Source organism: Ruditapes philippinarum, unplaced genomic scaffold (assembly GCF_026571515.1).
Source record: "Ruditapes philippinarum isolate M1 unplaced genomic scaffold, ASM2657151v2 ctg2401_1_1_1_1, whole genome shotgun sequence".
Taxonomy (NCBI): domain Eukaryota; kingdom Metazoa; phylum Mollusca; class Bivalvia; order Venerida; family Veneridae; genus Ruditapes; species Ruditapes philippinarum.
Genome location: NW_026852444.1, coordinates 155,466 through 167,961, shown reverse-complemented (window position 1 = coordinate 167,961; position 12,496 = coordinate 155,466). Strand labels below are relative to the sequence as shown.

The window sequence follows — 12,496 nt, the reverse complement described above, 5'->3', positions numbered from 1 at the left end:
ATGCGAATTGAAATATACATCCCGACTGTTACCCAATCTAGCATTTTTCGGCATTTTAAACTAGTCCTCTATCTAACAATATCTCTCTACGCTTATAGAAACTGTGTCATATCTTCTATCACTCATCCCTGTTACAGAACTCTTCTTCCAATTTCCAACATTCCTCTTATTCAGTTCACATAGCAACTAAAAATCCAACGACTTATCTGAGCATTTTTCATCAATTATGGTTAATCTAGAAACTACTCTTTTAACTGTAACAGAATATCTCTCGCCACTTTGATGATGTATAGAAGTCGCGATCCGCTGGACGTACAGTATATATATCCGTTGTACACACAACCAACTGCCGGCTGCTGAAAATTGTCATTTAGAAATCGTCCACTGAGAGACATCAATACACTTGACCATCAATGTGATCTCCATCAAATAGTTCCGTCTAATCATGCTCGAACAGTTATAGTCCAGCAACGTCTTTATTTAAGCGAATTAGTAGAGTTCCGGTCACATCTCCAATGGGAGGGGAGACTATGTGCCATACGTAATCTCAGTTCTGTGCTCATCATCTAGACTGCGCGTGCGTTTCATTCCGTACTCTGTTTCCGCATTACCTTAAAGCTCTAGAAATATCTCACCGCCCCACGACTAAATAACATAAGTCAAGATTTGTATATCGTCAGTGACGTTATATAACAATGTTTATTTAACTCATTGACCCCTAACGCCACACAGATAATGCGTCAAGGTTGAATATTTCTCTCTCGTTCTACTAACGCTCAGCAGATATACGATCGAACCAGCTTTCACCTGTCCGCATCCACAAGATAGCTCCAGATAAGACTGCTTTACCCGTCGCCACGTGAGCGCGTAATCATTGGTTGTTCTTCAAGGTATGCCCCAAGAAATTATAAATATTAGCCAATCAGAAATCGATAGTACATTTTGAATAGAAAAAACCGATAACTGTTGGGACCCACCAAAACCGACAAACCACCAAACCCAGGACGGCCCCGGAAAAGACTAATTTATATATTTTCTTTGTTCAGTATTGTCAGTCACTTTTTTTCAACAATAAGTGCATGTTCTTAAAAACTTATGTAAATGAATTATTTCAACCTCCAGTAAATGTAATATTTAATGTTCTATTTCAAAGAAATGTAGAGAACTACGCCGGGTCAAAAAGCAAGCCTGACACTCAGTTCACGTATACCTGCTCCTCTTCACAGTTGAACTTAGTCGGAATAACCAAAAACTCTATTGCTAATGCTAGACATATGTACTATGGATTCACATGTTAAAAATCAAAAATCAACACACCCATCTCTATCTGAATTAAATCAGCATCATACATAATCTGTCCGGAACCATTGCTACAATAATACTAACCTTTAAGTAGTGTATATATCCTCCTTGTCTGATGCCTCAATATAAGTGCAATATCACTCTCAGATATCATAACAATAGCGTATAGTAGAAAAATCAGCTATCTGTGTCAAATTTTTGGTCTCAGGTTTTTAACCAATTTGATGAAATCGACGAAATGATGTTCAAAAGTGTCCGGCTCGTGCCAATTTGCACACTAGTAATTCACATATGACGAGAGTAGAGAGAGAAAATGAACTGAATGTTAACATTAATTTGAGTGAATAAAATTACATCTGCGCGAAACGACGAAATCGTATGACATCCTAATCTTACATAGACATGTGACGATTAACACATAGCGACTCTCTGTAATGACAGAATGTATCAGAAGCGCAGCTATAGAAACGGAAAGTAGGATTTTTGATGGCTGCACTGTTCGGTCATCCAAAATTGAAGAGTTGATATCCAAATTAATACAAGATTTTCAGTGAGATTCATTTGCTTCACAGTCCTCATGACTGTAATAAAACGAGTTAAATTACTTTAACTGATTAAAATTATTAATTTATTATTTAAAAAGCTAGCGCAATAACTTTATTATTGAAATTTCTTCTCTTAAGAATTAAAAATAATATACTTTAAATGTTAAACTTCATGCCTAGAAATAGTAAAGGAGGACAAATTTGGGCTTTATCACGGTGAAATATTTGCAGCGATTAACATAATATACTAGTGTATGAGCAATGCATAAATAATATTACCAGTCTTAAATCACTTTAAATGAGAGAGAAAACCATGTATAAAATTACTAAAACTTGTTTTTAAATCAGAAATTAATAAGTAGTTGATATTAATAAATAATATAGAAAAAAAACTTGACGTTGCTTCTTTCCCTGAATGTCGCTGGTTATCACATAATACAAAAATCTTTATTATCACTATATGGCTATTCATCAGCATGTCACATTTAATTGTAATTGGTGAGTGAGTGTTCAATCATATCCTATTATCAAGTAGACACGAGACCCGTAAATAAATCATTGTCACCTCAATTAATCTCAGGAGACAGTGAGATAGATATACTCAATAACCATACACAGGGCCAATGCTCATTCCCGTATCAGGGAAGAACACTTATCACGTGCGCATATTCAAATTAATTTTAGAGATACATTGCACATGTAATTTCGGAAAAAACAATATAAACTATAGTATATAAATGTCAGCCAATATATAAGCTTTATATAACTGTGCTTCACTAAATGTAACGATTTATTTAGATATTAGTACATTACGATCTATTATTCTACGTCTCAATTTGGAGATAAAAGTCAGTTGTTCAACTAACTCCATTTATATACTAATGTAAGAATGAATAAACACATAAATCAGGTCATATTTTAATACAAATGATAAATATAAATGGAGAAAATAAGAATTAGTGATGGTTTTCTAATGATAATACAATCATCACAACTACTTTGTAACTTCTTATTTTATTAAGAAATCTACAGATTTTTTAAACCAACAATGCAAGTCATATGTTACTATAAACGCTTACACCCACTGCAAATTTCTAGCAAGTGTGAACCGCATTATGATCCTATAGGACCTCGCTGACCTATAGTGATCGTACTACAGAGACTGCACAGACAATAGCAAGTAATTTGCGTATATGCTCATAAACACTTTTTTAACATTTGCATGCAATTCCTGGAAAAAAATACTTTTAAGATCACTCATCTGCTTCACAGACTTTTCAAATATTATGTTGCACGCTCACCTTTGGCGTATCTCGCAACTTCTTCAGTCTCTAATATTCATCAATAGCAAGCGCAAGAGGTAGAATTTTCATCTCGCGGCTAAAATGAAAATATCAAATCCTTCCCTGCTAATCATCACATATTTTCATGTTAATTTTTACTTGCAATATATATTTCGTTTGTGAAAAGCTGACAATATCAACCTGTGAGCACCTAAGAGTTAGCATGCTCTATATCCAAAGATTAACTCCGTTTCGTTATTTAAAGCGGGTGAGAAGATTGCAACTATCTCTTATTCTAGCGATGCGTGCATCGCACGAGCTACCATTAGTAACGCCCCCAGTTTGCTTTCCATTAGCAACGCATTCCGTTAAAAGTCGTACAAAAAAATATAAAATAAGAGATGTACCACAATCATATGAGTTGAGTAAACATTTCTAAACAAGACAACCTTTGAATCACTCTAATAAATTTTTAAAATATCCCTAACTGAATGCCAACACACAGAGACAATAGCCATTCGTTCATATACCATAGGTTAAAATTTTTTTATTATTTTATTCAAGGCTTGTATAAATATAAATATCATTAATTCTTTGCACTTTTTAAATACAATGTGCACCACATTAACCGATAAAATAATTTACTATGTCCAGCATTTCAAAAATGGATTTCATAATAGATATTTTTATTCCTGTTTACACACCATATATTGTTGCAATACATTCCATTTAACACTCTTGTTTCTAAAAAGGTAGCCACCAAAAGTATCTACTCTAATGACGTATAAACTGCGGTACCATTTATACATATGTGATTCACAAAAGATTATGTCATCTTAGCAGCCTTTTGAAAAAATATATGCTAAACATATAACTAAAACTGATTATCACGATCAAATGTTACAATAACCTTTTGGTACTGTGAGCGTCGTCACAGCAATATAGAAACTAATGCGACCACTTATTCTGGATTCGCTCAGTTTGCAAACAAAACTCCGAGGTCGCATTCGAATTCTCCGCGTCTATTTCACCTTACACTAGTAACGGATCTATGCAGTGGATTGGAAAGAATCCAGTTGATCATGACTGTAACAAAAAAAACACGGTGCCACTATCTGACACAAAATAGTGAGTACAACGTAACAGGATCGTGCCCCTGTAAATTAAACTCTTCCAGCCGATCAACAAAAAGTTGTAGTGTATACAGCATGCTACAGAAGACTGTCTGCTTGTCAAGATCGTAAACTGAACCATATATATATGCCTAATATAATGTAAATTGCGGGAGATGTATAAGTTCAAACATAGTCGTATACATATATCAAGGTAAGAAAGACTTAGAGTTTCGGTCCCTGATCTATACTATCATCTAAAATATAAGGATCGTGAATTCACCCTTATGGCCGCAATAGTTTAGTGAGCGAGAGCAAGTCTATGGATACCTGTGATGCTGACATCAAACATTGACACCTGTAAAGAACGAAATAGCTCTCTCCTATCTCTTGATAGTTACAAGAGTGCAAGTATAACGAAATACATCAGACAACTTCGAGTGCCAGCTTTTTGAATCATAGGAAAACCTTTTAGCAAACACTTGTCGATCAGTCATGACGATTACAATATATAACTGTTTATCTCATCTTTAACTGAGTAAGAGGAAAGTATTGGAATCCGAAGAGCTCAGAGTTACCGTTCAGGTCTTCATCCGACTTGAGGCTACCTGCTTCTACAAATTTCTCCTCTCCTAGTGCTTATTAACCATTATAGTAATCGTTTCATAACTCACTGTAGATGCGAGCCTAGCCCAGTAAGTTGTAAACCATTAGCTTAATTCACCATCAAACCCTCCTAATTCACCAGAACCGCTCTCATCACCAAACCAAACCAGACAACATCTCATTTCTTAACATACGATTAGACTACATAGCTTCTGAAAAACTACAACTAATATTTACTGTAATCTAACTCTAGGTAGCTATCATACTCGTTCGGGTAAGCCAGTGCATATTTGGGTTGTTTTTCAACCAGAGTTTTGAGCGCTATGAACAGGCATGTGAATCCAGTGCCTTCTGAGACTATAAAAAGACATCCTCGGACGATCCCGACGACTAGTTTACCTGAATTCGAGAGTTCTAACCATGCCTGAATACAATATTAATAAAATAATTAATCTTCTGAGCGAGTGATATCGTTGCATTGCGTTTTAGAAATATAGTACATGCCGTATGAGTATTATATTCTAACACTACCTCACCTTTTATGTCTCAAGTAAGGTCTTCATTATATATAATCACATTCAAGTCCTTGACCATAACATGTTAATGAAACCTGGTTTCTTGTAACGCTTCGAGCCTTGAAACCCATGATCCCTGGTGAGAGCGTTGACACCTGTAAGCACGAGCCCACCTCCCTAGTATTTGCAGATCTTATTTGCACTATACGCACTGCACCTTAGTAAAGCTACCATGTTCGACACGAGCCACTCTACTGCGTGGATATAGTGATGTAGTAGATGTTGGATAAATTGATGATATCCCTGTCCTGATTGAGTAGATTGGATATGCATCGCTATATTCGTGCCCCTCTCTCACTACTAAAACATGTATGCACGAGATTTACTATTTAATACGTAATGATTTGCCTGCGATTGCTCTATAATGTAAGCATTACTTTTTACTAATGGACGCAGACTTTAATACACTCCCTGGCTTCTGCAGCTTAAGCATTATATCGAAAAAATAGCTATTTTCCTAGTGTATAACTAGAAAGATCTGAGTTAAAGAACGATCCAAGAACATAAATACCTATAACAAATACATCTTGTTGCCTAGATAAGAAAAATTAGCATTTCCCATAAATCTTATTATGAAAAACTTATTTATACGAGAACATACTATTTATAGAAGAGAAAATGCCCGCTGTCTTGTTTCATCTATCTCTAATAGCTTATTTGTACCCAGAAAATATCCAGAAGCAAAATAATACTATATATAGATACAGTGAGGAATATTCATCAATAGATCATCTAATAAAAACTTTCTATAAACATCTCCATTACAATGCGAACATGCCAATTGTTCATGCATTCGACTATTTTCATCTAATAATCGCTACCTGTTCCGGCAATCGTTTGTTCTATGTGTTAGCAGAAACTGACACACTCATTGTCAGGTTCTGTTCCAGAACGTATTCCAAAGCTGTGTCTACATTAGCTGCTATTAGCTGTGCGTGAGCGAGATTAAATTTAAACTAAATAAAAATTCTGATGGTGTATAATCTACCTCAAAGATGAACAGCTAAAACAACATGAATGTCACAAATGTGTGAGAGATAAGTCAGTCACAATAACATGCCATCTAGTATATCGCCTCCTATCTTAAAGCTTTTTATCTCTCATTACATATTATAATAACTCTCTATGACCGAAGGTATGAAGCTGCAATTGCAAAACAAAATAACATTAAAGCAGATATAAAATTAATATTAAACTATAGTATCAATATCATACTTTTTCCTGATTACGTGCACATGTAATAATAACAATTCTAGGCTTTTAGCTTTTATGGAGAGAGAGTACATCGTTACATACACGTCACTGGGGCGGTGTACCAAGATATATGGTTTCATTGGAAGTCATTGCTTGCTATGACAATTCGAATGGTAGCATGGCTGTAGAGTGAATATGATCCATATGTACTAGGTCCCGAGTGTGTCCAAAATCTGCGATGAAAGCTACTTGACGACCCATATGCGTTCCGCCTCGCGTGAAATGCCCGTTAAACAACGTCTACATTGCCATCTCCAATCCAAAATCACCTATTTTTTCCATATTCTATACGTATTCAAAGTCTGCAACTCTCAAGTATTGAGTAAAGGCAAATGTCTATTACTTACATCTTAAATAATAAGACAAAACCGTCAAACCTTAAACAGATGAATTTTCTAAGTGACCTCTGATTATAATCTGCCTCAACTCATAAATCTTGTTCCTAGAGTATTAATACCAGCTGCTCTAGTCAGTTTCTACGACGCAGTGTATGTTTGTCGTCACTACAGATATGCGTAATATATACAAAGTATAGGTGGTACTATTAGAGAATCCTGCGAGATGAACTAGGAATCTTGTAACAATAACCTGTTGTAATCCGTGAATTAGTTGTGATGCCTCCCCAGCAGATAGGTTGCTTTTTCATGGAACGTTATAAAGGAAAAAGACCAAAGTGCAAAAACTCCAAATTTAGTTGTAAGCAGAGTATTGCCTTTTTTTTGCACTGCCACACGTAACTCAATGAGCATCTATAAAGTTTCCTGATGATATCAGAGTTATGTCCCTGGTTAAAATTCAAAGTGAAATATGAACAAAGGGCAATAACTTCCAAAATAAGACCAGGCTTTGATTTAGGTATACTTTACAGCATCCGCAGTTCTATCCAATCTATATCTATCTTACCTACAAAGTCATGTAGATATCTCTAATAGTTTAAAAGTAATGTCTCGGACAAAAGTCAAAAAGTAAAAATAAACAAAGAGCAATTACTTCAAAATAAGGCAAGGCAGAGTAATAATTCTTAAGCACTGTATTTCCATCCAATGAGACCTATCTATCTACAAAGTTTCATGTTCAGATATCTCTTAAAATTTTAGAGTAATGTCCCGGACAAAGTTCAAAGTGTCAAAATGAACAAAGGGCAATAACTCCAAAAGTAGGCAAGACAGTGTTACAGTTCTTGTGCACTGCAAACCTACTTAATGAGAGCTATCTACCTACAAAGTTTCATGTTGATACCTCTTATACTTTTAGAGTTATGTCCCGGACAAAATTCAAAAAGTGATAATAAACAAAGGGGGATTATTAAAAAATTTGGCAAGGCAGAGTTATGGTTCTTGTGCACTGCACACCTACTCAATGAGATCTATCTACCTACAAAGTTTCATGTTGATACCTCTTATAGTTTTAGAGTAATGTCCCGGACAAAGTTCAAAGTGTAAAATAAACAAAGGGGGATAATTCAAATATTAGGCAAGACAGAGTTACGGTTCTTGTGCACTGCACATGTACTCAATGACATCTATCTACCTACAAAGTTTCATGTTGATACCTCTTATACATTTAGAGTTATGTCCCGGACAAAGTTCAAAGTGTAAAATAAACAAAGGGGGATAATTCAAAAATTAGGCAAGGCAGAGTTACGGTTCTTGTGCATTGCACACCTACTCAATGAGATCTATCTACCTACAAAGATTCATGTTGATACCTATTATAGTTTTAGAGTTATGTCCCGGACAAAGTTCAATGTAAAGGGGAATTATTCAAAAATTAGGCAAGGCAGAGTTACGGTTCTTGCGCACTGCACACTTACTCAATGAGATCTATTTACCTACAAAGTTTCATGTTGATACCTCTTATACTTTTAGAGTTATGTCCCGGACAATGTTCAAAGTGTAAAAATAAACAAAGGGGAATTATTCAAAAATTAGGCAAGGCAGAGTTACGGTTCTTGTGCACTGCACACGTACTCAATGAGATCTTTCTACCTACAAAGTTTCATGTTGATATCTCTTGTTGTTTCAAAGTTATGTCCCGGACAAGAAAAGGGGACGGACGGACGGACGGACGGACGAAAAGCCGGACGGACGGACGTCCGGCCGAAATGGAATAAGGGGCCATTTCTTTAGTTATTTTCTATTGTTTAAAAGAGGGCCAATGGCCCCTTACTCTATTGTTACGGAATGAACTCTATTGTTCTCTTTTGTTCTGTTTACAGTTAGATTGCCCCCTATCCCTATTCGGTAGTGCGGACAGACGGACGGACGGACAAGGCGGCGACTTTATGCTCCCCCGAAATTTTTCCGGGAGCATAAATAGTTTATCGGTTTATATGTTCTGAAGTATTGCCTGTTGTTCAAAGTTTCCTAAATTTGTATAAATCTTGGTCTATAATTAGAACTTTCAATAGACAAACCATCACATAAATCGAATTAAAAATAGAAAAAAAATACTCATAGCCAAACAAAGCTTATTAATTGAATTCTGAAAAGTAAATAATTTTGATATTGCAACAGCTCATTTTTGAATGTGTCCTAAATACAACAACAAAAGACTAATGTATACGTGTATATGTACACCTGACTTGCTTTGGGAGTGAAGATAAACTTTAGATAATGTTTCACAAGATAAAGGGTAGACTTTGTGCAAAGAGGTAAAAGGGCACATTTGATAAGTTAAACCAAAAGTAGGTTAAATCATTAAGACATTATTTAGCAAAAGGAGAGAATTAATATCAATGGAAAAAAAATCTTGAAATTGATATTTTCCAGGAGTACAATGTAGAAGAACTTAAGGCTTTCAGTTATCTTAATGATAGAGTACATGAATGTTTAAACTTAAAATAACTGTGAAAGAAATAGACAATTTTATCGATTTTACAATGTTGATAGATCAACAAACATAGTCGGAAAAAGACAAAATGGCTACAGATCGACAAAGTGATACAGATATTCTTTCGGATGAAATATTTGACGTATTATGTTCAATGTGTAGAAATGAAGGCAGGAACACTGAAGGTGATAAATACTGTTTAGATTGTCACGATTATTTCTGTGTTAGTTGTGTCAAAGTTCACAGTAAAGTGCCTTTATGTGCTGGTCACAAGGTATTGGATACATCTCAAGTTAAATCAGGAACCGGCAACGCTTTGCCAAGGGCACCAGCAGAGAGATGTGACAGACACAGTCATAAACACATTGATATGTACTGTCAGAACCATGATAGTATTGGCTGTTCTACATGTATGGCAGTTGATCACAGGTAAACTAATGTATTTAAACAAAGATATTTTTTAAGTAAGTGCATGGAATGTTAAGTATATAGGTACTTTACATATATTCTTAGACTATCTTTAATATATAACACTAAATAATATATCATCCCCTCCGTCATCTCATAGCCTCATAAACTGTTTGAATTTATTTTTCAGATTATGTAAGGACACATTCTACATACCAGAATTTATTCAAAACAATACTTACCAAGTTGAATCGAGAGACATTCAAACAAAACTTAAGGAAATAGCCAAGACCCTTAAAAAACAAGCAGATAAATTTAAACAGGATAAACAAAGGCTGTTAAGGAGGAAAGCAGAATTACTGGCTGACATCAGAAAATTCCGTCAAGAAATCAATGACCATCTTGACAAGCTGGAGAAAAGTTCTATTGATGAGATAGAAAGTAAAGTCAAATGTCTTGAAGACAAAATCGAAGACAGTTTAAAACAGCTACAAGCAAATAAGTCCAGGATTAGATCAGCTAATGATAAATTAGCATCTACAAACACAAATCATTCTGAAGTGTTTGTTTATGTGAAGATGGGAGAAGATGCTGCAAATGTTGCCACCAATTATATGGAGCATGCCAAAATAAAAAGTACAGTAGAAGACATAGAGTTTCAACTTGACAGAACAATTCTTACACAGTTAGAACAAAAGAAGACCATAGGCACAATATCAGAGAAACCTACAAAGACTGCTGACAATTTATTTCAGATTAAAGGAAATCAATCATATAATGTAAAAGTTAAGTCTGATAAAGACAGTTGTAATATCAGGAGTGCCTGCTGTATGGAAGATGGTACAATAATTCTAGCTGATGACAACAAGAAACTTAAACGGTTAGACAGTTACAACTATACTGTCACAGACTACTGTGATCTACCTGGATATCCACATCAAGTGCGTATGATCAATAACACACAAGTAGCATTAACTATTCCATTAAAACAGGAAGTTCATTTCATTTCTCTAGAAAAAAATATGAAAACAACAAACAAAATTAACACTGATTTTCAATGTCTCGGTCTTGCATATGCAAACAATAATTTATATATTTCAGATGAAACATCAGTATATATGTATACATTGTCAGGTGGGAAACTAAATCAATTCAGTAAGGATCAATCAGGACATAAGCTGTTCTCTTCTATATTCAGTATAGCTGTCAGTAAGGATGCTACAAGGATTTATGTTGCTGACTACAATAATGGACTGATAGTACTGGACAACAATGGTCAGGTTATAACATTATTTAATGATAAACAATTAAAGAAACCTAACTGTTGTTATCTCACTGAAGCAGGCAGTGTGCTGGTATCTGGAGTTGCCTCTAATAATGTTTTACAGTTTACGCGTGATGGTGAACTGACAGGAGAAGTTATAAAAGTTGATAGTTTAAAAGAGGAAATTAGATCAGTAAGTTGTAATCAAAAATGACAAAGATGTGTATAAGTAGTTATCTAGGTAAAAACATCGAAGTGTTTGACATCTAATCAGTAAAACAAATGATTCACACACAAAAAAAATAAACATGTTTTTAAATACACATGTATAGGCCTTTCTCTCAAAATGTATGCAAAGAGTGTAACATTTTTAGCTCACCTGTCACCAAGTGACAGGGTGAGCTTTTGTGATCGTTTTTTGTCCGGCGTCCGTAAACTTTTACTTTAAATGACATCTCCTCATAAACCGCTGAGCCAATTTCATCCAAACTTCACAGGAATACTCCTTTGGTGGTCACCTTTAAAAATTGTTCAAAGAATTTAATTCCATGCAGAACTCTGGTTGCCATGGCAACCGATAGAAAAAACTTAAAATATCTTCTTTTAAAAAGCCCAAAGAGGTAGAGCTTAGATATTTGGCATGAAACATCTTCTAGTGAGTGTCTATCAAGTTTGTTCAAATAAAAGCCCTGGGGTCAAAATTGGCCCTGCCCCGGGGGTCATTGATTTTCCCTATATGCATATAGTAAAAACTTTAAAAATCTTCTTTTACAGAACCCAAAGAGCTAGAGCTAAGATATTTAGCATGAAACATCTTCTAATGGGTGTCTACCAAGTTTGTTCAAATAAAAGCCCTGGGGTCAAAATTGGCCCGGCTCCAGGGGGTCATTGATTTCCCCTATATGCATATAATAAAAACTTATAAAATCTTCTTTTAAATAACCCAAAGAGCTAGAGCTAAGATATTTAGCATGAAACATCTTCTAATGAGTGTCTATCAAGTTTGTTCAAATAAAAGCCCTTGGGTCAAAATTGGCCCCGCCCCAAAGGTTCATTGATTTTCCCTATATGCATATAGTAAAAACTTATAAAATCTTCTAAGAGCTAGAGCTTAGATATTTAGCATGAAACATGTTCTAATGGGTGTCTATTAAATTTGTTCAAATAAGAGCCCTGGGATCAAAATTGGCCCTGCCCCGGGGGTCATTGATTTTCCTTGTATGTGTATAACAAAAACTTAAAAATCTTATTTGAAAAAAAAAACCCAACTAGAGTTTAGATATTAAGCATGAAACATCTTCTAGTCAGTGTCTTT

The 12,496-nt window shown here is 35.0% G+C and overlaps 1 protein-coding gene across 1 annotated transcript; it reads left to right on the top strand.

Annotated features, from left to right (window-relative positions):
- Positions 1-9,406: 9,406 nt before the first annotated feature.
- LOC132760543 (uncharacterized) lies at positions 9,407-11,395 on the top strand. The gene is made up of 2 exons (XM_060752532.1): positions 9,407-9,938; positions 10,108-11,395. Exons 1-2 carry the CDS (start codon positions 9,598-9,600, stop codon positions 11,393-11,395), a joined length of 1,629 nt encoding a protein of 542 aa, XP_060608515.1. The 5' UTR covers positions 9,407-9,597.
- Positions 11,396-12,496: the final 1,101 nt, after the last annotated feature.

Coding starts and splice junctions, on each gene's coding strand:
- LOC132760543 (XM_060752532.1), top strand. CDS start 9,598: ATGGCTACAGATCGACAAAGTGATACAGATATTCTTTCGGATGAAATA. Junction 9,939..10,107: donor TGTATGGCAGTTGATCACAG/GTAAACTAATGT, acceptor TTTATTTTTCAG/ATTATGTAAGGACACATTCT.